At 34.9% G+C, this 26,785-nt stretch overlaps 2 protein-coding genes across 3 annotated transcripts in view; both read left to right on the top strand.

The window, feature by feature from the left end:
• Positions 1-8,011, top strand: part of LOC100377834 (uncharacterized) — a 43,118-nt gene extending 35,107 nt beyond the window's left edge. Inside the window, exon 4 of the mRNA XM_006820126.3 lies at positions 6,498-8,011. The gene's annotated coding sequence lies outside the window, so the exon portion shown is untranslated. The remainder of the gene's footprint in view (positions 1-6,497) is intronic.
• Positions 8,012-13,614: 5,603 nt separating this feature from the next.
• LOC102800519 (zonadhesin-like) lies at positions 13,615-26,518 on the top strand. 2 transcript variants are annotated; one of them, XM_078011794.2, is made up of 7 exons: positions 13,615-13,748; positions 18,649-18,739; positions 19,687-19,705; positions 20,817-21,095; positions 21,680-21,921; positions 23,180-23,472; positions 25,489-26,518. In XM_078011794.2, exons 1-7 carry the CDS (start codon positions 13,639-13,641, stop codon positions 25,511-25,513), a joined length of 1,059 nt encoding a protein of 352 aa, XP_077867920.1. In that variant the 5' UTR covers positions 13,615-13,638; the 3' UTR covers positions 25,514-26,518. The 2 variants fall into 2 exon arrangements, with proteins under 2 accessions (XP_077867920.1, XP_006820201.2); XM_006820138.3 differs by lacking the exon at positions 13,615-13,748 and adding an exon at positions 15,728-15,852.
• The last annotated feature ends 267 nt before the right edge of the window (positions 26,519-26,785 follow it).

Genomic DNA, 26,785 nt, shown 5'->3' with positions numbered 1-26,785 from the left:
TCAATGTTTTCTTTCAAATTCCACCGTTGTTTTTTTTTTTTTTCCCACTAACATTTGTAAAGGATCGGTATGCAATAGATTGATCCATTCTTTAAATTCCATTGTGTCTTGAGTTCTTTTCTACTTTACTCAGCAATTTTTAAGTAGCTACACGCAACAATAGGTAACCCTTGGTTGCCCATATAGAACAAAGCCTATTGTTAAAACCGGCGTCAGTTTCCAACATGTGACACATTTTTGGAAACAAAATTGTAACACTTACAGTAAAGGCATAATGTGTGAAAAAGATTGAGCTCTGATTATTTTGTATCTTTCAAATAATTTGTATATGATATCACAGAGAAATCAAATTTGACACTGTTTGGATTCACATATTCTCTACTTTTGTATGTTCTAGCTCAAAATGTGAGAGTTGTAAACATTTTTGACTCCCATGTGCGAAGCACAAAATGGGAGTCTTTGCAGTTAGTGTGTCTGTATGTGTGTGTGTATGTGTGTATGTGTGTCCGACTGTTCCACTGCTATCTCAAGAACCATACATCGGTTTTTGATGAAACTTGGTGCATAGATGCTCTGGGCCAATGCGCAGATTTGATTAGGTTTTGGTAAAAATCCATGCTCGTTAATTACCTAATTTGCATGATAATTAGCTAATTTTTAGCTGTTCTATGACTGTTCCACTGATATCTAAAGAACCACTCATTGGATTTTGATGAAACTTGGTACATAGATGCTCTGAACATATGCGCAGATTTGATTAATTTTTGGTAAAAATCCGTGCATATTAATTACCTAATTTACATGATAATTAGCTATTTTTTAGTGGTTCCATGACTGTTCCACTGATATCTAAACAACCACTCATTGGATTTTGATGAAACTTGGTACATAGATGCTCTGAACTAATGCTAGGTTTTGATTAGTTTTTGGTAATAATCCGTGGATACTAATTACCTAATTTGCATAATGATTAGTCAATTTTCGGTTTTTCCACTGATATCTCAAGTACTAATCATCACATTTCAATGAAACTTGGTACATAGATGTCATACGACACTGCACAGACCTGATAGTTTTTATGGTAATATCAGTACATATTAATTACCTAATTTGCATAATTAATTAATTTTCAGCATTTGATATAAGTAGTTAGCATTACATTTCAATGAAACTTGGTACTTACATACTCAAGGACTATGCAGAGATTGATTGTTTTCGATAAATATTTGTGCATATTAATCACCTAATTTGCATAATTAGTTAATTTTCAGCTTTTCCACAGGTATCTCAAGTACTAATCATCGCATTTCAATGAAACTTGGTACATAGATCCTTTAGGACTATGCAGAGACCTGATTAGTTTTAGGGTAAATAATTGTGCATATTAATTACCTAATTTGCATAATTAATTTTCAGCTTTTCTACTGATATCTAAAGTACTAATCATCACATTTCAATGAATCTAGAATTATGCAGACCCAATTAGTTTCCGGTAAATATTTGTGCATATTAATCACCTAATTTGCATAATTAACCAACTTTCACACTGATATCTCAGGTACTATACATCACATATCAATGAATGTACATGGATGCTGTAGGACAATAGACAGACCTGAATAATTGTGGGTTAAAATCTGTACATATTAATTACCTAATTTGCATAATTAACCAATTTTAAGCTTTCACACTGATATCTAAAGTACCGTAAAAACTCCAAAATTTCGACCGGTTTTAAATAATTGGTGTTCGATATGTGACGTGTTTTTATAGTCAAAATTAAGGTGCATTTTCGGACGGTCGAATTTTTCAGAATAGAAATCAGCAAATGAAAAAATGGGGATGATAGACAGTGTGCTTCATTAGTTTTTAAAAAAATGCAATGTCCGTCAATTGACGTAAACTTCCTCATGTTTCACGGTAAAAGCAAAGGTCGTGGCCGAGTTGTAACTCAAAATCTAAACAAAGTCATCAATCAGTGAGTATTATGACAAGCAAAACAAAACATCAAGACGCGGAGAAGAGGTCAGCACAAAACAAATAGGTCAAAAGACAAAGCTGTCTCGCACTACCTAGAAAAACTTGCGAATGTTCGAAGTACAGGTACCCATTGGACAAAAGATGCATGGAAGTTTAGCAAACTATCTCCCCGACCCAGTGCAATGTATCCGGTTAGAATCAAAGCTCACGTGTCCCTTATTTGAGGGACCAAATTCTGCCGTAAATTCGCCCTTGGATTAAAAAATAAAATGGGATTTAAGAAAATAAAATGGGACTTTTAAGGTGTATTTTGGCGTCATTTTTCGGACATTTCAATCAATCCTGCCGGCTAAAATAGAGTCTAAGTTTTACCGTAGTCATTGACGTTTGTCTATTCAAGAGTACACGTGTATGATTTTTATCGTGACTAGCGTGAGCGGGTAAGCTTCCTTTCGAGAATGAGCTGTTATCACTGTGAACAATGTTAAATTATTCTTCAGATGACCAGTTTATTTTTTAAAAACAACTAATTTTTTTATTTAAAAAAAATCATGCCGTTTTTGCATCAAAATCCAAGCCAAAATATCGTACTACAACACCAATCTCTTCCGCATTGCGTTCAATAACATTAACATATTTAAATAAGCTATGGTAATTTGAACACGTTGGCATCATCCAGCTTTTTGATTGGTTAATTAGCGATTTGACCTATTTGACCTAAGAGAACATGGCGGATATCCTACAGCATCAAACGTTTATACGAGACCGGAATCATTCGCTTACGATGAAACTAAGTTGACTTTTATTTGTATTTCATAACCATTCAACAAATTTATTTTGTGTACATTATTATAATCACTACTGAGTACAGTAATAATCAACAATTCAGAAACGCAGCATGCCGAGATTTTTGTGTTCGTTTTTATTTCAAACTTCGTTTATTTAGAATATATTTTCGTTACCAATAAAATAAAAATCTCTCAGTCAATCAGAAACCCGGATTCATGCCTTCGAGGAAGGTCCCGTTTGAACGCTCACATTGTGTTTTTTTTTCGTTTGGGGGAAAACTAAAACTGGTCGCAATTTTCGAATAAGAATGAGTCGGCAATTTTTAGTGGAGTCGAAAATTTGTAGGTAAATAAAACACAGAAACCGGCAAATAAATAGGCGGCCCGAATTTTTAGAGGGGTCGAAATTTTGGAGTTTTCACGGTACTAATTATTCCATTTCAATGAAACTTAGTATAAAGATACTCTAGGACAATCTACAAACCTAATTAGTTTGGGGTAAAAATCTGTTCATATTAATTCCCTAATAAGCATAATAATTCATAATTTTTTGGTTCTAATCACATTTCAATTAAACTTGGAGACATAGATTTTCTGTTACATTGCGCAGACCTCATTAGTTTTACACTCAAATCTGGTCATATTAATTTTCTGATTTGCATAATTAGTTTTCAGCTAAGTAATTTCGAATTATATTTAATGTGTCTCCAATACTCTCAGCACATGGGAGTTCTTTCTAAGCTTTCTTTGATTTTGTTCTGTTTTTACAAATATCTGAAAAATTACTTATTCAAATAAAAACAAACTCCAATATGTTAAGCATTTTACATTGCGTGCGTGGACTACTGTATTCATTACAGTCATCTAAAAATAAATCTGACAATACGGTATTATACCCCCCTAAATTCTCTGATACCTCTGACCCTGTTCAAAGACTGTATAGAGTGTTTACTGATGTCTAGCAATAAAACAGTCTAGCCTTTTCTCTACCAGACTTTCTCATCCAAATTTGCACTTTTTTTTCTCATATTCTTTAACATTTCTGGAAATAAACCCATATTTTGAAGCTAACAGACAAAATTTGAGTCAATATTCAGTTTTTACTAAAAAAAATTTGGCTATTTTTGTTCCATTATTCTGAGCGAAAGTGCATACTATAAACGGGACTATTTTGTGATTATAAGATGGAACTGGTGGTGAAAAGGCTAGTCAATTTCTCACTCACTGCATACTTGTGGTCACTGTAGTCTGTAGATCCCTGGATGGAAGTATAGCTTACAATGTGTTGATTAATAGGGTATATGTAATAATGTGTTGATTAATAGGGTATATGTAATAATAGCTACAAATAGAATAGATTAGTTTGACAATAATAAATGAGAAGCTGCCACCACCATTCGTTAAAAGCAGTCAGTCTGTTAGGAATTGCAAACTGTGTTTATGCAACACTTAAATAATTTGCTTTCAAGTATCAAGAAATTCCTGTGGCATATTCATATGTGATCGTTCTGAGCAACCCTTCTCATATACCACCCATGTAATTTGGGTGTCTTAATTACGGTAAATCTTACATTCATGTAAAGAATATTTCTAGGAGAAATACGTTGCTTTTATTTAATGCCAGACTGACCAGGTAACAACTAAGGATCATAGCAGTTGTCTAATTATAAACCATCCTTGAAACATGATAGGAGTATCCCATGACAACGTGTTTAACCATTGACCGATTCAAGCCATATTTGGTGTAAAGTTAGATAGTAAATATTTTGTTTCAAGTTCATCATGTATTGCCCCGCCCCACTCATTCCTATACCTCCTGTACGTCCCTCACCCTTGACTTTTTATTGCCTAGTCCTACATTTGCTAAGCATACTAGATGTACACATGTAATTGATACCAGTAGATTAAACAAGTAGCTATGTGGTAATAATAATGGTCTATGCAAGGTATCTTTAATTGTTTTAATACAGTGTAGTGTAATAATATATGGCCTTCAGAATCTGAAATAGATATCGCTTCTGTGACAGTTGTCCTGGTATGTTATCATGAACATTTACAGAGCTGATAGACAGACTTGCATACAGCATACATTTTTTTTCATCTGTAACCATGACAATGCCCTAAAAAAAAATTAGTAATTTCACCTTGTTGATTGATTTAATTTTGAGCAAGGTTGACATATTAATTATCTACTTGACATTGAATTTAATTAAATAGAAGCTGGCTCACATTGATGTTGATTGTGTATAATTACATAACAGTGTAGTCAAGGTTACCATACCAGCTTCTGCAGAGTGTTTCACATCTGTGTCTGTAATTATTACACCCACAAGTCTGTTTTTTAATTACTCAGTTTTCACTGATTACTTTATTAGTCCCTATTGGGATGAAATTCGAAACCGGGACTTATCGATTAGTCTCTGTGCTTGCAGGTGTGTGTATGTGTGTGTTGGCTGATAACTTCAAACCTGGTGGAACTATTATTGGTAGTTTACTCATGCCACTTTGATCAGTAAATTCAGCTCAAGATCACTGGTGACCATTTTGTTTTTGACAAATTCTATTTTCGACTTATACATGTATACTGTACATTCACTCAAGTACAGCAACAGTATATGCACATGCACAATTCTTCAAGTTATGAAATAGCAATGTAAAAAATGTTAACTATTCACAGGAATAGAAGCTAAATTATCCTTAAATATGTATTGTTTTGAGATGTAAATACTTTGTAGCATTGTTATGAATACATGTAGGAACTTTTTCACTAGCAATGTGTATTATGCTGTTGACATTTGTGCCTGACTTAATCGTGATATCATTCCTTGTCACATGCATAACATGGTATTTTTCACTATGGAGATGCAGGTTTTTACTCTGGTGGTACTGTAAAATCTATTAGAAGCCAGGGCTTTTATTAAAATGGTACAATGCAACAGAGGGGATGCGGCCTCTATTAGAGCATATACACATATGAGAAATGGTGAATTTTTGGGGTCTCAATTGTTCAAAAAGAATGGGTGTGGCTTCTATTAGAAATGCAGCTTCTAATACAGATTATACGGTATATTCTATGTCACACATCAAAACTACTTTCATTACTCACTTTGTAACCAACAGAATTCTATACACATTGGTCTTAACCACAGTTCCTCAACTGACGGATTGTGTTCTAACATTGAATGTATAACAGGGGCTGTGTATTGCAAAAATACTTGTTAATCCTCGTTACCATGGTGATGAACTGATATTGAAAATATACATCAATGTATTTTTTGTTTCCCAGACAGCAATGAAAATATGTCCAGCTGTTGTTTATTTATGTGTGTATTAATTCTTTCTGTGGGCATAGAGGATAATAAATAGAAACAGTGACAAATGTGTGTATTCAATAGACTCGTGTTGCTAGCATAAAATATGTTTTTTCTACTGAAATATTGTAAAATTTGTTGTTCTAAATTTTCCTGTCATGGTGTACAGTGCATTTATGCATGGTTCCATCAAGCTCCACATTTGATTTTACTGTAAAACCATTTATTTTCACTGACATTTAATTTCTCTATTTTAATGTTTTGAGCATATTCATTGTTTTAATTTCACGAATTTGTCAAGGAAAGGTTATTTTTACATGTTCACATAGATTTAATTTAGCGTATTTTACTTTTACAGGGTTGAAATCAATGCCAATTATTTTCATTAATATCTTGTTTTTTTTCATTCAAATTTTAGACTTGAATAACATGGAAGAAGCTGATTTATAGCGCCCTCTGTTGACAGCTATTTATACGATACTTGAGGGCGCTCTTCTGATAACAAATAACTGTTGGACAAAAGACATGTGTGTATCGCCTGATGTCAAGTTTCTCAAAGTAATACCTGAATTGTATGTGTACATTTCTACTGAAGCTCTACGTCTCTGAAACTTACAAGTGAAACAGGAGGGGGACAATATTATAACTGCCTTACACACACCCTTTTTGAAGATTCACTTTTCAGCGATGTTTTTACTATTTTGTTAAATTCTGTTTTAGAATTTCTTAAAGAGAATAAACAATAAATTGAAAAATTTTACAGCCTCATCAACAGTAACTTTGAAGTGCGTCACCAAGTGGTTTAATGTTTTTTTTCTTCTATTTTTAAGGTAATTTTGTGGGTATTTGGTGTGCTGTGAGCATTTTTTCATTAATTTGATAATGATTGTTTTCTATTTCAATTTTGTTGAAATTACTTTACTATCTATTTTATGCATAACATGTGTAGAATGCAACCCACTTGTTGATTGGCCGACGTCTGTGGAAAATATAAGATGATTTATGATTGGTCAATCATTGCCTGAAAATTGTTATGTAAAAAAAAAACTTTTATTTATTCAATTGTATGCTGATAAGAAGATGCACTTTTGTCGACAAGCAAAATGGCCTTTTGTGGATTTGTTGACAAGCTAGGAGACCTTTTTTGATTTTGTCCAAGTAATTTGGGACCAAATTCAAGACATGTTTAAGGTCTTGTATATATTTATTACAATTGCTATTCGTTCTACTATGCTGGTTACTGAAATAACATCTGGACGTGTCTATATTCAACCAATGAGAATACGTGTGACAGACAACTTCATTGTAACATGATTTCCAATTGGTTGATTCTATCATAGTATACAGATACAGTCCTGTTTAGAGCAAAGAGGACTTGATATGCTTTCAGTAACTAGTATACAAATACAAATTACGTAGAAAGTTAAAGAAGGAAGTTGTGTCAATGCTTCGACTATATTCATCATATACTGCCCGGTTTGGTGGTCTGCTAAACTAAAAAATCTGATTGAATGTAGTTACCATATTGGATGTTCTAGAAGTGTTCATTTCAGTTGAAAAGCTTGCTTCAGTTTATTTTTAGAAACATATCAACTTAATGTTTTCTGTTCTGTAAATTATTTTAATGGGAAAAATTCACTTTTAATAGAGTAAATACAATATGTGATGGCACAATCATGTTTATTATGGAATATTTGAAATTGCTATTTAAAATTCTAAAACTTTCGGGATTGTAACTTGTTTTTAGATAGGATACCTATACTTACAATTTAGAGTGGCAACTCTAGCAAATAGTTTGACATAAGTGACTATACAAGATCTTTTTGTGAAGTCTTTCTATTGTTGCATATTATGTGTGTATTTCTGCTGATTCTAAAGAAAGATGTCAAACAGCCTTTTATGAAAATATTAAAGCACATTTTAAATTGAAAATTGTGTTGTTACATTGGGTGCGTTTGTGTGTGTGTCTGGGGTGGGGTGGGTGTAAATGTGTCATTTGGTTTAGCCCACAGTCAGCTGGCGCACACGTGATAATAAATTAAATACGATATTTACTACAAGGGGGCCGCCATCTTGAATGACGCATAAAACTAAATAAGGGACAAGTTGTGAAACGCCTTTTTCAGATTCCTACAAAGACTAAAATGTATATTGCCCGTAACTAGAAGTTATGTTAACTGTATTACCTTAATACAGTTAAATTTGGGTGAGGTCATTTTTTACTCCTGTGTGCAAAGAACACAATGGGAGTCTGTGGTTATTGCGTGTGTCTGTTCCACTGGTATCTCAAGAACCTATTATTTTAATGAAACTTTGTACATATATGCTCTGGGATAAGGTCAAAAAAAAAAAAAAAACTTTTGTTGCCCTTAAGTCGGAAAATTGAAAAATTGGGTCGGTCGGATTTTCTTTTTTTTAAAACTCATGAAAACTAAGGGTATTGTAAATAGCTGAGGTATATAGGAAAAAAACACACCACCCGATATTTCATGTTTTTCGGTTGGTCGCTGAGGGCAACAAAACAATTTTTTTTTTGCCTAAGGCTCTGACCTGACTAGTGTTTGGTTGAAATCAATTGGCATATCAATTTCCCGATTTGCATATTAATTAGCCAATTTTAAGCCTTTTCATTTTTTTTCTGGTGTGCTATTAAACAGATTTTGATGAAACTTATTACATTGATGTCATGGAATAATGCGTAGATTTGATTAGTTTGTGGTTGAAATCCATGCTTATTAATTACCTAATTTACATATTAATTGTCCAATTTTAGACATTTTCACTTGTTTCTCCTGTACCATTGAACATATTTCAACGAAACTTGGTACATAGATGCTCTAGAATAATGCCCAAACCTGATTAGTTTTTAGTTCAAATCCCTTGCATATTAATTGCCTAATTTGAATATCAATTTGCAAATTGTAAGCAATTTCACTTGTTTCTAGAGTACTGTTCAACATATTTCAATGAAATCTGGTACATAGATGCTCTGAGATAATGCAAAGACCGGATTAGTTTGGGGTTGAAATGTATATTAATGACCTGTTTTGCAAATCAGTTAATTTTATGGACTGGATACGGCTTTTGCGTCCAGGTGTTGTGCGGCGGAAGCGTCCGAGCTTGCGAGGGTGCGTAAGCCGGGTGCGTAAACCGTACGACCGAGGGAAACAAAAGCCAGATCCAGTCCATAAAGGTTTTATCATATACATGTACCTTATAGGTGTAATTACAATTTTACCACAGGGTGACCTCAAACACACGATGAATTTAGAATGACGCGTTTTGTTTTAAAGGGTCAAAGCCGAGCACGCTGTGCCAGGCGTGATAAGGGAAATTATTGCTATATAGAAGATAACGTACGTTTTAACATTTTCTTCTATGCTATCGATAAAGAGCCATTTCTCGGAATGTCTAGCTATTTTTAATAGTTATTTAGGACTACGATTACCATATATTATCTTCTATATATCATATTTATCAGTCCGAGCAGCGTTTATTAATTTATAAACTACTATTACGAAATTATTGCTATGAAGTGAGGGCGCACTTCACATAGCGTTACAAGGCCGCGCAATACGAGGTATGTGATAATGGCCAATATTTAACTTTTCCACCAATATCTCAACCAGTCATCAGATTCAATAAAACTTGGTACATACTGGTGTTAGGGATAAGGCATTTAGATGTTCAGTTTAGGGTGAAATTTACCTAATTTCCATAAATTATCTAATTTATAGGTCCTCTACAGATAACCTGGGTACCACTCATCAAATTTTAATTAAACTAATAAACACAGTATTCCTTATTTGTACTTCATGCCTCCAATACATTCAACACACGGGAGTTCTTTCTAAATGTTCTTTGTAACTTAATGTCTGTAGCTCGAACAATTCAACATATATTTTCAGAAAATGACAATTATTTTCATGATTAAATGCACTCAAATTTCACAGTAAATATACATTACCATTGGTGTATAGTCTGAAATGACTTGACAGCAAAGTAAGATAAATGATGTGCAATGTAGAAGGCGAACATATCTCGCAGACAACATTATTGGAACCTCTCGAGGTTTAACGGGAAATACTAGTACAATATTCAGGTTTGACAGAAAAGAATTTAACATTTAGGCTGTACCTACTGTGAACCGTAAGCCAATGTAATTATATGCAAATACAACAAATCCCTGATAAAAGACATGATTAATGAAAGAAAGAGGAAAAAAACGTGCTTCACATGCAGCAAATATACGTATACACAATGTGTGCAGTGTAATATAAACTTGGCCTGCAGTTTGAAATTTAGAAGAAAAAAACTGATGGAATTAGACATACAGTTTTACGAGCCATATTTCAAAACATGGCTTACCTGGTAATATGGAGATGAACTTGTGCTCATATCGTAGTTCTGGCACTGTTACGACGAGCCGCATCCAGATATTCTGTGAAGGAAAGGCTTGCTCGCAAATGAATTATGCAGTACGGATTTCGTAACCCTGCAAAGTACAGGGAAGAGCTCATTCATATTAATGTTGCGGCTTTCTTTTTCAAAGCATGTAAGGTTTAGGTGATTGACTAATATAATCCTGTCGCTGGTGAGCGGGTTTAACGCTTTTCTAGATATTCCCCAAGCAACTAACAAAAAGAATGCAAAAAAAATAATCTTTAAATATTTGTTTAATAATTTGCAAATCCAAATTAAAAGCTATTCAACTGTAATATCTCATATTTTGTCAAGGTCAGTTATTCACGTGTGAAATCAAATCCGATCAGGAATTTGAGTTATGCTCATTCCCTTACAGAGTTTGATGCTTTCGCTAAAGGTGGGAGTTGGGTAATACATCATTCCTACAAAATGCACCCTCTAGTGTCGAAGCGCTTGTGTTACGTCAAAATGGCGTATATGGGTGAAGACAATGTTCTTCAAATCGACATCTGTGTTCCGTTATGTAGTAGATCGTCATCTAAGTATTTTAAACTCTTTCAAAAAGATAATCTTAGTTGACGGTTTCAACCACAGATGTTGTTTGAGGGCGTGACTTTTAGAAATAATTCCGTTCCCTGAACGGGTTAATATTTTCACAAACGATTTTCATGAGAAAGCCTTAGCACGAAGTATTCCGTCAAATTCATGTGAACGGTGTAAACATCGCATACACGACTTTCTAAGAAAATTGGGAACGAGCTTTCTAAATAACCAATCCAATTAGCCTGTTTCGAATGTCTGCATAGTAAAGTTGTAATCCAACTTATGCAAATATGTGGGTGAGAAATTAACTGTACAATATGAATTTACACAAGCCTCATTTTTGCTGGCTTGAGCCGTTGGGCTCCGATAAAATACTGTCGAGTGAACGTAGCAATTGTGTTAGATTTGAACTGAGTTAGGAGGTTTTGTATGTATGTTTGTTTATAAGAACTTCCAGTTCTCTCAAAATGAAATGTATGGAAAGGGTTCATATTTAACTTTCAGTATTTCATAATTTTAGGAAACACATAATTTTTACACAGCTCTTTCTGTGACTATGTATCTTATATTCGCAAAGTGGAAATGATAAGCTTCAACTTAAAGGGCGGTGGTCGTCGCCCAGCGCATGTTCGAATTTCATGTAAATAAACAGTGTTTTTACACGCGATGTATACGTCGCTATGAGTCCCATATCGAACAGAACGCGACACGACGACCACCGCCCTTTAAGCGTTATTGATTTGGCAATAAGTTGGATTATTTAAATCAATGAATTATGTCAACACCTAGATTGTGTCTTCAAAGATATGAATACATGTTGGATGGCCTCATTATTTATGCAAATCACATGAGAATATTAAAAAAAATAATAAAATAATATTTTCAGTGTGTACATATGACGCTGCCAATAAGTGGAGAATACAAAATTGAAGAACGAAAGTAGTTTAAGAGCCAAGTTCATTTTTTGGAGTTTGGTCAACATTTTAATTATACAACTAGACCAATATACATTTCAGAATAAAATACTGGCTACATCAGTTCAAGTACAGGGACAACTATGTTTTGACTTATTTTGAGAATATGTCTACATGTTTGATTTCAATTATAATTTCACAATATTTAATTATCTTAAATCCAAAATGGCTTGGTGTTAAGATTGGATGAGATGCTGAATTGTTCGAGTTACGGACACCGAGTTATGAGCATTGAGTTACAAAAACATCAAGTTACAAAAACGAGTAATCCCATATTTTAGAAACCACGCCCGCTTTTGCTAAGCCACGCCCAAATTGAAACTCAATGTCCAAACACAGTCCCTCTATCATAGAGAGACTGTGGTTCAAATAACAGTTAACCGAACTTTACGGGCAACATATATTTTTTGTTTTGTTTAACGTTTTATGTTTCACATAACAAGAAATTAGATTAACTGTTAATTAACATTCGAGTTACAAAATTTGAACGTTAAACCAAAGACACTAGAGAAGAAAAACAAACAAATCTATGTTGTTTCGCACCATAGTATAAATGTACCGTTATCATAAGTCTAAGCGAAGAAGGGTTTCTGTGATATACACGGGTGCGGCGGGCGTCGTCCACAGCGTCGACATTGATTTGATTCGTGTTTCCAGCAACGAACGGGACAAAATTGTTGTCTATGAAAGAAATACCTCACACCGATTTTTAGCCACCGACAGTCAAAGTCGCCTTCTTTGTTTATATGAGACCCATATATCTAGCGCATGCGTGGCACGACGACTACCGACTTTAAGTGTAGTTGTCCAATCGGTACATATCATGAAATGCGTTCAGACGACGTGGGTCATCAGTTCGTTTGTGTTTACCATGTCCCATGTACTCTAGAGATGGGAATCTGTGTATTACGTTTTGGCTGCAGCTGTTATCTGCACTTATTAAAATCCAACTGAGAGATTAAGGTGCTATAGCAACTGACATCCTAATCCTAATCAAAATAGTTTTTGCTTGTACCATGAAGTACAGGAATCTGGTCGTTATGTTGTAGCATCTACAATAACATTGCAGCATCGCATTTCGAATGACGTCACCAATACCAAATGATACGACCACATCAACCTGGCGATTGGTACATATGGTGTATACATTTGTTGTCAGTACTTGTACATGTTGAATTTCAAAATGACTTTTATAATCAATGATGTCTGAGTAAAAATTCGATTTTTTTACCTTCACGCAATGAAATGGATGAGATGATGTAAACCACAGTGCCTTTATAAACTGAATACTATTTGCGATAAAACTCATGAGAAGTTCATTGTGAGAGTTACAACGTAACAAGGTAAAATAGAGGAGGCCAGATTGTTATATAATTAGTGTACGAATCCATATACGTCGATTGACTGATTGAGTTTTTATTAACTCCTTCTATGTTGATTTCAGAGATTGTTTCAGATATTCAAATTATTCGATGGTCCGTCGTTTAAAAAGCAGAATTCATTGAAATATGGTATTCCCATCACAATTTATATCTAGGGGCGATGTAATCCCGTATATAATTTTAATAACTTTTTACCAGGGGCGGAATGCTTGTATTCGAATCTGTTTTAATTAGTATGCTACAAAATAAAAACAAGTCTTATATCAGTGAGTTGAATTATAGCGAACAACCACGCAGTTTTGAAATGGCGGACTGTTCCCTTCAGAGCACGGTCACTAAAAAACAGTGAGTACTAAGCTGCGTCAAACTTTTCAAATATTACCAACAAAATTATGACTAAATCATCTCCATTTTTGAAAAGATATTATTTATTTTTTATTTTTAGAAACTAGACTTTTATTAATTTCATATTATGTGAAACCAGTTTTAAAGGAATGAGGTCATTACTCCATGTTGTCAACTGGGAGTTTGTAGTTTGAGTTCTCAACATATCCCCATTAATATATATGGCCATATACCAATACAGATAGGGTTTCTTTAACGACGTTGTAAAAACATGAACAGTGGGCTTTGTCAAACATAGAACTAATGATTTAAATATCTAACGTTTTAAATAATCGAATCAATGGTAATGATTATTACATTCGTGGACATTCATGTAAACTAAGTCGTCTGTACTACGCTGAACTAATCCAGTTTTCAACATGGTAAACGAATGTACATGATTTTTTCTTTTTGCTGTCGTATGTGGCGCACGTACATACATCCACCTGCTACGTTAAAGATCATAGTACAGAACAAACTATCCAAGCCATTCACTGTCAAGTCAGCGAGCTACACACATGGAGCTCCATGCTGCACAGAAACCCCGTGTAACTCAGCGAACATCGTTCTGTACACATACAGATAGTCGCATTATAGAGTTCATGATACAACAAATAACAAAACTGCTTACATACTGTTAAAATGTCGAGTTGCACATTCCCACTTTAAAATCGCTTTTCACCCGTCTTTTAACATTATAAATTTCTACTGTTCATAATACACATAATGCCTTCATTCACAATTCTGCAAAACGTTATAGTTCGAGTGTATTAAAAGACTGATTTTTAGTTTTCAATGACTATTAAAATGAGCATTTATTTATATTTGAGCGTAATTCATCATTTTGCTCTGCTTTTGAAATAACTCGCTGTTTTATACTACTTTTCAAGTTGTTACCTATCCATGGACATATTTGCCCGTACGCGTGAAATTGTGTGTTCTTTGCTGGAAATTCAGTGGATGCGCATTTTAGGTGGTTGTGCACTGATCCATGGTTACCATAGTTACACTTTTTCAGTAACCGTGATGGTTACTAACCGTGACTGATCGAAGGTTCAGTAGTGAATGACTTGTTTGTTTGCTCATGGGATTATAATGGGCATTGCCTTCCTAACGGATATAATCTCCAAAGCAATTCTAATACAGGTGACGTCCACACATGACGTCATAAATCAACATAACAGCTTGAATGAATGACACATGCGATTATAGGTTCAATTTCATGAATTCCAATTTACCGTCCAAATTATTCAATATTGAGACTATTACCGAGCAACTTGAAGTGGTGATGCAGTAGTTATTTCTTGAATACTCTTTAGCGTAAGTTTGTACATATATATTTTTTAATTTATTTCAAAATGGTGATATTAACAACAGGAATAACGTGTCATATTTAAAACATGTATATTTGGTCGCAAAAAAGCATCGCAATTATGATTGCTCCGAATCCAGTTATTTCCATGATTTAGTTTACGTAACTGTCAAAATTACGCCTAGACGGATTTTTACAAACAGTAATCGTTAATCTCAAATACCAATAATCCATTTAACATACGAAGAAAGGCAATTACTTAATTCGTTAACACTAATCTCATTTTCAAATGCAGCACAAAAGTAATCTCTATTAACGGTATATATTATATCTAAAGACATGAACTCAATTTTAAAACCCTGCTAGCATGGTGTATCACACATCTAAAGAATTATTAATGAAAAAAGCACACTTTTTGAAAAGTTTGATTCCAGTGGTTTAGAAATTATGTATATTTACTACGGATATTACATATCCACATATTGACAGTATTATTTTATCTGTGTGTGACCTGAAAATGACATATGTCGTCATAGAGTATTTGTCATTCGTTCTCTGCATATGCCACCAATCTCCATTAATACCAATCAGACCAGTCAGACTAAACCGCATTGAAATTATCTTATACTAAATTGGTTAGCCCGTCACATAAGTGAAAAAAATGACTACGTTATAAACATCGTATCGTGACGCGCCTGATACTAGTGTGTTGTTGCGGTTATTTTGTGCGTATGTCGCGGTGTTAAAAAATAGGTAGGTATGCTATACGTACCAGTTTATCTCGTCTGTGGATATTGAATCTGTGTGAGAAATGTTTCGGTATTTCGTAATAAAAATATTCATAAATAACACATAGTGCCCGTGATATTAAGCATGTTGTGCTATTGTGTGGACGAGTGTCAAGTCGTGTCACGCTGTGATATTTTATCAAATGATGGCAGTCCACCATTTGCTGAACACATATGACATGAAAGTAATGAACTTGATCATTTATGAATTCAATGCTTTATTAATATGTCTATCTACTGAATATGTAACGCACATTTCAAAAGTTAAAGGGTGGTGGACGTCGCGCTGCGCATGTTCGAATTTCAAGTAAATAAACAACAATAAAGGACGCGGCACGACGACTGCCGCCCTTTAAGTTCAGTCAATAAAACCTTTTGATTTTTAGAAAAAATACACTGCTAAATATGCCGACCATGCTAAGAAATTGACTTCAAACATATTTATCTTTATTACATATTTATAATCATTATTATGAATAATATATGCGTTATAGACGCAATTCTGCGCAATGTGTACTTAAGACACTGACTAATGTTTTTTCTCATCCTTTGTTAGAGACATAATGCCCAATGAAGCATTTAGGAAAGTTAATATATAAAAAGGGCTTGTGTAAGATAGACTCCCTGAGCTGGCTCCCTGGGGCACTCAAATCTACTAGTTTTTTGTCCGGAACCGGATTCTGAATCTCACTATTGGACTCATTATCCTAACAAGCTCGTCTATTTCATTGTTTTTATTTTCGTACGTGTATCGATTGGCTGGATACGCCTGAGGAAGAAATGTAGCATCTTCATTCTCTCTGTACTAAATAAACAACATCTTAATATTAACGCACTAATCAAAGTGAACACAGAACATATTAATCATTAAGGACAGAATAAATGTAACTAATAAGCACACATAATATTGTACGAGTCAGGTGAAAATGTGTAAAATATAATCTACTGTAATGAGTCGAATTATGCATAATTAAAGATTGCGATAGTGGAGTGAAGGCGAGTCGATTTTAGGCGTTCTTTCGAAAAGGGTCACATTCGATAATCTCGCATGTAATATTACGTGGCTGGTATGTACCTATAGTAAAGAACATTTCAGCTCAATCAAGTTCATCTTTCGAAGATATGGCAACTTACTAGATTGTATGATATGTTAATTACAAACGCGACATATTAGTAAAAATCAGCATTTACCAAGACAACAGATAAATTTAGTACTAGTAAATTGCAACACAGACACATTGTTATACCAACAATATTGTTTCACAAGTCATACCATCTCTCTCTCTCTCTCTCTCTCTCTCTCTCTCTCTCTCTCTCTCTCTCTCTCTCTCTCTCTCTCTTCAATTACATCACAAAAATTACGCACCAAATCGGACCACTTCAAGTAATGTTAGTTCCTGGATTATTTTTTCTAACGCTCATTCATCATAAGCAATACAATGTTGAATAACCTAATTATGACTTTGTACATTAGTCATATTCATAGTGCATTGTGTATTTCATCTACATACAGTTTAAGTCTATGGTAGTGTACATTTCACCCCACCTCGGGACAGCGATACTTATATTAATATTTTGCAATATCATAGTAAATTGATTATGTTAATTAGAAGATAATGTATTCTTGTTATATCAAAATGAAACGTTTAGCTTTCCCTTGTGTTTGAAATGTCTTTTTAGAACAAAATTTTAACTTACCCAATCATTGGGGCAGTAACGTACACGTCATTTTAAGGATATTACGTAACATCTGGCTAACTTAATGAAATATGAAATCGAGACAACCCCATAGTATGAAATACGTGTATACAGTACATGTATGTTAAAAATGTCTAATCAATGCAGTTTGGAATTAGTATATTGTCTTTATTACTGAAAAGAAAACATTAATACTTGCAATTTATAAAGCTATTGGTAGTAAGTAATTGTACTCCTTGTTAACTGAATTATTCAATATTCTTTCTTGATGATAGGTATGAATAGAGAAAGAATACTTTGTCCGAAACGTCTGGTTATTTTGATTATATAATTATTAAGGACTACAAATACCTTTTATCCTTTGCTTTATAATATAATTATCGATCCCAGCAGCTTTCATTACAACGTCGCCGTGGTGTTACCAACATTCCTCAGTACACATCAATATACAGTGTATGGTTTTATATACAGTGTATGGTTTTATATGCAGTGTATGGTTTTATATGCAGTGTATGGTTTTATATGCAGTGTATGGTTTTATATACAGTGTATGGTTTTATATGCAGTGTATGGTTTTATATGCAGTGTATGGTTTTATATGCAGTGTATGGTTTTATATACGGTGTATGGTTTTATATGCAGTGTATGGTTTTATATGCAGTGTATGGTTTTATATACGGTGTATGGTTTTATATGCAGTGTATGGTTTTATATGCGGTGTATGGTTTTATATACAGTGTATGGTTTTATATGCAGTGTATGGTTTTATATGCAGTGTATGGTTTTATATACGGTGTATGGTTTTATATGCAGTGTATGGTTTTATATGCAGTGTATGGTTTTATATGCAGTGTATGGTTTTATATACGGTGTATGGTTTTATATGCAGTGTATGGTTTTATATGCAGTGTATGGTTTTATATACGGTGTATGGTTTTATATGCAGTGTATGGTTTTATATGCGGTGTATGGTTTTATATACAGTGTATGGTTTTATATGCAGTGTATGGTTTTATATACAGTGTATGGTTTTATATACAGTGTATGGTTTTATATGTTTTAGATTCACTATGTGGCAAGTAACAATTATATTTGCTGTGACAATTGTTCGTGTGTGTTCAGAGACTATCAGAGAACTTGACAACAGCAACATGGTAAGTACACATTCAGACACATTGTAACAACTGAATGCGTGCATGGTGGGGGTCGCCACATTGGTTCGCAAATTTGTACATATCAAGGGTGAACAGATGCTGCATGTTGGTGATTACAGATAAGTATTCGATCGGTGAAACAATGATTATGCAAGTGCTCTGATTATTTTGCTCCGTGGTCGTTTCTTTCATTGTTAACTGTAGTACTGATGCAAAGGTGGTGGTGGTGGTGGGGGGGGGGTCTTGATTGCACATTTCGGACTGTAATGTTGGCTATTCACAAACCACACAAAATCAATTCACAAGGAATAAAGCACAGTTATTTGTTCGATATATTTTTCTGTGGGTAACCTGGCCAAAAATCAAAACCGGAGTTACGACGTTCGCGCGTTATACTGATCAAAACATCACGAATTTCGCTGTTTATCGACGACGGAAGTTGTGTTTTGTCTTCACTGCAAGAAATCCCATCATGCATTGCTGAAATACACATTCACCATAGTACACATACATTTTAATATTTTAATTTTGCAGAAAATACAACATTTAGTGTTTGTAGATATACACACTGTATTGTGTTTTATCCTTGTTAAAACACGCAAACACATAATGTGCATATTGGAGTCATGAATAATGAATTTGAATTAATAGTACGTACAAATAATTCAAGACGCATGCGCATTTGTGTTGTTCATCTTTTCACCAAACGAAATGAATGTTATCATCAGTTTTTGCGTAGTATTACAAAAAGTTGACGATTCATTGATATTCCAATACGGTAGTGGTTTATACAGAACGCTATAAACTGTTCCCCAGTCACTAATTACACAGACAATAATCTCGATTTATATTTTATAATTATATTTAAATTTTTACCAGGTAAAAGTCTGTAATGTTTTTACGATAATTTTTGTATTAACGTGTAATATTTGTTTTTCTCTTTTCAGCATTACTATAATAGAAAAGGTGGGTACTAGACATGTGTAGTATATCAGTCACGTGACATTTTATGACGTCTTGTTGTTTAAAGGTTAATCCCACAAATTAACTATTTAGTGATTGATTCGGAGGCAGTGGGTAATATTGTTTAAACTAGGAGGTCTTTTATATTTGTATCTGTTCAGTAACGGCACTTATTTTGGTTTTGAACGAAACATTGAACAGAAGTTTGTCTGTTTGGAATTGGCGGTTAGCAAGTGCATTTAATTACTGCTCAAGACACAAGTCTTCAATCTTTCGGAGTTTGAAATATTTGTGGGAGAAAAGCTTAAAGAACAAAATCAACAAACACGTTCTATAGGGAACCATCATGATTTTAAAGAACATTTTTCATTGCATAAGGAATTCTTAATAATTCGTGGCAGCTATGACTATTTAAAGCGGGGGAGTCGTCACCGGCGCATGCGTCAGATAGCTATAGCGTGTCATTGTTTACTAACAAGCGTCTACCCCTGAACCTTTGAGTTTTTAGCAGGTGTTGTTATCGTCGCTTGGGACTCAATTCCCGCGCGTGCAATTCATCCGCTTTAAGTTTTTTTTCTTTCCATATGTAACCGAAGGTAATTTAGTCATATGAAAAATGACCACAAAAATATTTGGATATTTGACCAGTCTTTCGTGACCACATTATTTTTCTAAGTTTGCTGAGCAATAACATGAAACAAACCCTTATTGCAAAAGCTAAACACAAATATAGTGGTTATGGTTATGTTGTAATGGCACTATTTTAAAATGGTATATGTTGTGCATTTCATAAATTTGTTCATATTTATTAAATACTAGTACTGAGCAAAAATTACAAATGTTACGTCATCAATTCTAATAACGATGCAATTATTTTTTGTAGACCACACATTCATTTTCCTGCCTTCTAGGGGATGTTTCAGTGCACATTGCGTAGTATGAACATTCTAACATTCCCACGCGTACGAATTTGGTGCCACAAATGTCATTTTGGTTCAGTATTATACACCCGAGTTATCGAGTTTTTTTTTCAAATTGGACCCCCAAATATCTTTTCCTGGTCCTCAGATTTTTGTAGATGATCATAATGTCTAATATCTCTAAATTATATTAGGTTTTCAGGTTCAGAGCGTTGCCTGTGATCCCGGTGATATGACCCTGCAATGCGATGATCGGTCCATACGCGTCATTGCGGCCAACTTCGGGCGGACGGACGAGAAGATGTGCAACACAAGCAGAAAGCCCGGCGATCTGAACTGTCGTGGCGCAAACTCTCTGAGTATAGTACGAAGTCTGTGTGAAAGAAAAGAGAAATGCGTAATTGGTGTCAATACAGATGTGTTTGGTGACGCGTGCCATGACACGGCAAAGTACCTGGACGTGACGTACACATGTGAGTACACGCATACACACTTGGCATGGTCTCAATATTTACATTAAATAATAATGAGGTCTTCTTGCTTAGCATAACAAATTCATATTTACTATTGTTGCCTTCAAACAATTCTTTAACTATTTCTGGTTCCGATCAATTCAATTATAGTGGGATCCATCACCAAATTTCACTTGCATTATATCAATCAATGAAAATAAATGGCTAGAAATAGCTATTTTGAAAAGCAATCTTATTTATTTAATTAAACTATTCAATTGTTTGGTGAGTTCGGGTAAATCGTAGGTACTTTGGATGAAACAACACGTACTGCAACTGTTTCTATAAATCGCGCCCCCTAGCGACGAACTACCATTATGACGTCAAAAGACGTCGTTTACGCCGTTGATATTGATTTGATCTGTGACCGCCCGCTAATAAAAAATACTGATTTACTAAAACAATATTAATTATATTGAAAATGATAAACGAGTACATGCCAGCTTAACAACTGTCCTTGTAGCCACCTACGTCATTATGACGTCACAGAAGCGCTTCTTCGCTAGAGGGCGCAGCTTATGGAAAAAGTGTATTGATTGTTTCAGGTTGGGGCGGCGGTGACGCTGATCCAGACATGGTCACATTCGACGGAAGACAATACCAATTCACAGGCACTTGTAAAACATACGTACTTGTCAACGATTGTGCACGTAAAACCTTTGAAATCACCGCCGATTTTCAGACAAAGAATACATCAGCGGCTGAACCGTCAACTAAGATGATTGGAATTACCATTAAGGCCAAGACGATTCCTGCGTTACATTTGCAGGAAGACAACTCATACTGGGTAAGTGATCCTAGGTATAGCGCCCTCACGTGAATTTCGGTAAAGACAATAGCAAAATTAAATGCCTTCGTTGATCGGGTAAGATATGGTTAATAATTTTTCATCTAACACTCAGCAGCAGCTAATATATATTTTTTTTAAGTAGAGAACACTTCCTTTTCGAAGGAACCAATATTTTTCTGCAACTCAGATCATTTTAAACTTTAGAAAACTCCAAAAATATTTAGTTTCCATAATCCTTTAATGGACAGGGTTGCCGCAACTGCACACGCGGGTATCCTACTGTTTTCTCGTTGTTTGTTTCACTTACATTGCGCGCTCTATATGTAGTCAATACAGCGTACGGTCGTGTATGGTAAGTAAACAATAGCTTCATCTAAAAGTTAAAAAAAATATTTTGGCTGTAATCATTTCGTATCAAACACACAACTATATAATGGACATTAAATTACCCCGAACGCTTGTAAAATGGGAACCAGAATTGTAATTGCATATTACAAAGTATGACATGGTTGGAGTGTGTACAAATCTTTTGCTATCTGAGCAGTCGCTAGGTTGGTGTGGCTTGTTAGCTTGTGTATATATCTGGTATCGATGCTTATGTGTGGGCTTTGAATGCAAACACAACGTTCAGCGCCATCAATGAGATTTGATTGACAAACCTCATTGACGGTGCTGAACATCACTTACATAAAACGTAAATTGCATTTGACCTAAATGTGATGACGCATTGGTTGTGGAATACAGAAAAAATAGACCGAATCATGCGCACTGCGTACACAATATGCAAATAACTTTTATCGAGGTTACTACGTCGACATATCATGAATATTATTGGAAATTGCAATTATTAATAGAAAGCATTTATTATGAAACGCTATAATTACGTATATTCGGTCTTGACCATCACTCTGTCTATTGTGGTAATTTGAAGACTGTACACGCTTTCTATCATACTAAACCAGACACCAAATTTAACAAGTGTTACTGGCCTTTACACTGTAAGTTTGCATCAGCGTAGGCAAGCCTAAAAAGGTTTCAAATGTATACAGCGCCATCAGTGGCTGTTCCCGGCTACATGCGTCTAGTTAAAATCGGGCGCTGAAAGAAAGTGAAATTAACATAGTCTTGTTTACGAACATATGGGCAATTTTACATTCGCACTGCCTTAACAACCATCTAAAATTAGTTGCTATGTAAATATTCATGTTTCCACACACTGTTCCATCACCAAACCACGCACTGTTTTTTCATTCAGATAGGTGGTAAACTGTACAATGACACCGTCACTATCCTTGGCCATGACATGGTTTCCATTAGAAAAGAAGGTAAACATCTGGTGGTGCATATAAAAAAGCCAAAAATCTCCGTCATCTGGAACGGAAAGCCCAACAAAGTCATGGTATCCCTGAGCGACACACAACTGACCGGGAGTATATGTGGAATGCTGGGAAACGCAGACGGAAATCCCAAAAATGATTTCATTAAAACTGACAAAACGAGGACATCCGATGCTGCCGAATTTGGTGACAGTTGGGCTGTACCCGGAAGGTAGACTATATTATTTACTAATTTATTGATTAATTATCTGTTGTTTAGAATATACTGACCAAAGACGTAATTACTGTGAACCTCACACGTTGTATTATATGATATCAGAGATACATTACTTGGGGTTTGCAACGCGCGTAGTGATGTATGGTGACATTATGCCAAGATCCCATTCAAGTCTCATCTCGTAGATGGCGAGACTGATGCTACGACCTTCTGACATGACATAGGTGGTTTGTAATAAAACATGTATTATCATATTCATAGTGAAAAAAATGAATACATCGAAAATGTACAGAAAATATAGTTAACGTAATCCGTCATATCGTGAGCAACTATTTTGATTCACCTGGACATCCCAGTATCCTAGTTACCTCGGGCATGCGCATTCGCATTTTTCTGAGTTGGAATGCTTATGCGAGAGCGAGATTGAAACGCGATCTTTGTATTATGTCACTGTAGTTGCTAACCCCAAGAAATGTACCTCTGATGATATAGATGTGCCAAACCACTGGTGTGTGAAGTTTATCACGTTTTCGACCTGAAATTAATTCACCATTGGTCGTTTATCCTATTTTGGTTTTTGGCTCAACCGTAAATTAATTAACAAACGCAGCGTTTTTCGAACGAAGTCGGATACATTTGTATTTTACAAAAGAAACCCCGGATAACAACGCATTTGACTTCACGAATTCAATTTCCTCCGCCAAGGAGGTTACGTTTATCGTTCGTTGGTTTGTCTGTAAGCAGTTATGCATTGATTGGTAGTGATGTGAAAACAGCATTTCTCATTTATAACGCTAACCGTTCATATATGGATTCTTATGATATTTTCAAGTTGGGTTGCCCTTGGTATATATTCTTGTCATGAAAAAAAACAACAACCTTCAACACCATTAAGTGAATAGCGCTATTCAAGATTACATTTTGTCTTTTTTCCCAAAGAAATTGAAGGCTTATGTTAATGTGCTAAATAGTGATTGTTGTAAGAAAGATTGTTTACAATTGGGTTGATATATTAAGGTAGAGATGCAGTTTACCTGACAGGTATTTTAATTAGTTAATTAGGAAACCAAGATGATCTCCCTTGGCCCCCAAAACTATATATTTTCGGAAAGCTTATTGTATGAATTTTAAAATTTTGTTAGTATTTTTTTTATGGACACTGTAGTTTGAAATATGCACAAAAATGTGATTTTTTGGTCAAAAGTGATTTAAAAAAAATAGCCCGTTTCCTGTCAAAATTGGTTTATGGGTACATCTGTGTACTATGAAGAAAGCGCCGTCTTGAAAAATTTCTACCAGTTGTCAATTTTGTAGGGCGGCAGCTCAAATTTCGCTACTTCAAGTTTATGCATAAATTAACACCCAGGCTAGTTGTCTATACGATTGTTGTAACAATGTTCAACAAAATATGTCAATCATTTGTGAAAATTTCAAAACAAAAGGTCAAAGCGTCTAGGAGCTATTTTTTTAAAGTTCTGGGATGTGCACTAAAAAGAAACTGAGATAATTGCTAATTTGCATAACATTTCACTCAGTAAGAAGTTTGCTAATGCTCATAATTAAAATGGCTGTAACAGTTCCAAATTTAAATGTATTATCGTTTTGTTAAATGTTAAATATAGTGCATAATATGGAGATCCCGTCATTCCTTTTTTGCACCATGTTTCTTTTTTATTATTTATGTACATCCTTGCTAAATCTTGTTAAGCATTCAAAAGAGAGAATGTTTGAACCTGTTATCTATATTTTAAAATCGTTTTTTAAGTATGTTCCATTATTCACAATTCTACAAAATTTGAACAGTCTTTAGCCAAGACTGTTTGGATAATAAAAAGCAAAAAAAAAATCACTCCCAAGTGCCCACGAACCTGCATCTCTACCTTAAGGAGAATATGCAAGTAGTATTAATGGCGGAGGTTTGCGCACTCGGTGTGACTTCTCGTCTATTATTCATTTATCCGGAAAGTAGTAGTTATAAACTCACTAAACGCCACTCTTTTGATTTTCCAGCTGTTCCACAGTGAAGGAACTTTGAACGTCAAAAAATTAGTTTGCTTACAAGATAGTTTCTACAAATTTGCTGGTGAATACAAGTCTACGAATGCAAGAATATAGAATCCAAGTTATTGGGTCAGAAGAGAAAAGTAACGTGTTTTATTTACAGAGACAATCTACTGAATTGTGTTCATGAACAGACACGTGTTAAAACAAATATCTGCAGTCCGTGTTAAATATTATTGTTTGTGTTGAAATATCACGTGTATAAGTCTGCCCTTCAAGTTATGGTCTATGGTCTACCTATAAATCACGCCCCCTAATGACCATGTGTTTCTGTGACGTACATAGGTATAAACCGTTGACAGAGTCGTTATTGCTTTCATCTGCGGTCGTCGATTATACAACGACATTTAGTTTATTCTTAATGGTGAATGACCACACAGCCGAGCAAAGTTGTCAATTTCGACTTCACAAAAACGCGTCGCCGATAGAGAGCGCAGCCTATAGTAAAGTTTATTTTTTGGGTAGAATGTCTTGATATTGTATTGTGATATTAAATAGGGAGTAAATTATATAGACAATAAGTGAGAATAAATAACATCCGAGCATTAATATCGACCTTTATTTTGAAGTATTTGTGACAACGACATTTAATTTACTTACTCGGAAGTCGTTTTGAAAAGTGCCTTTTCAAGATGGCTGACCAGCCAGTCTCTGAGTCCTTATGTTCTAATCCTTAGTCCACTCGTGTGTTGCGCACCTGTACGAAGATAACGGCTATTCTGCTTGTCACAAGTGTGGCCTTGTCTGTTCACGGATGAGTCCCAAACCATGAAAAGGAGTCAGCATTGGCGTCATATAGAGATGCCTAACGCCACTATGTGTGTTTATTGTATGTACAATCATGTTAACGCCCTCTTGTGTTCGCTTTACATTTTGCTACGCATGCTCTGTTCTCTCGTTGTGTTTTCCCCGCCATGTTGGTTCTGTTTTCCCGTTGAGAAATAAACGGAGTTACTCGCTCGTTAGCGCTCCAACTGAAGTGTCTGGTTGTAGTCCAAGCTCTGTATACAACAGGTCTGTGTCCATACTGGCGTGGTGGCAGCGTCCTTCGGATCTCACGTCATTGAAAGGTAATACGGACATCGTTAACTCACAAGCCTGCTATACACGTACGGACTTTACACACGCATATTGTGTACAGCCAGTCAGTCAATATATCGACTGGATAATACCGACGTTGATTTCGTTAAGCAATACTAATCATTATGGCCAACCAACAACGGGCGCCCAAGCAGTGGTGTCTGTC

The sequence above is a fragment of the Saccoglossus kowalevskii genome, chromosome 18, assembly GCF_978046115.1.
Source record: "Saccoglossus kowalevskii chromosome 18, keSacKowa6.1, whole genome shotgun sequence".
Classification (NCBI taxonomy): domain Eukaryota; kingdom Metazoa; phylum Hemichordata; class Enteropneusta; family Harrimaniidae; genus Saccoglossus; species Saccoglossus kowalevskii.
Note: the sequence above shows the minus strand (reverse complement) of the source record. Positions and strands in the feature narration are given on the sequence as shown.

Excerpts from the sequence above, each read along its gene's own strand:
- LOC102800519 (XM_078011794.2), top strand. The coding sequence starts at position 13,639 with ATGCTACAAAATAAAAACAAGTCTTATATCAGTGAGTTGAATTATAGC. Across the intron at positions 13,749-18,648 it reads AGCACGGTCACTAAAAAACA|ATTCACTATGTGGCAAGTAA; the intron begins GTGAGTACTAAG and ends TATATGTTTTAG. Across the intron at positions 21,922-23,179 it reads AGGAAGACAACTCATACTGG|ATAGGTGGTAAACTGTACAA; the intron begins GTAAGTGATCCT and ends TTTTTCATTCAG.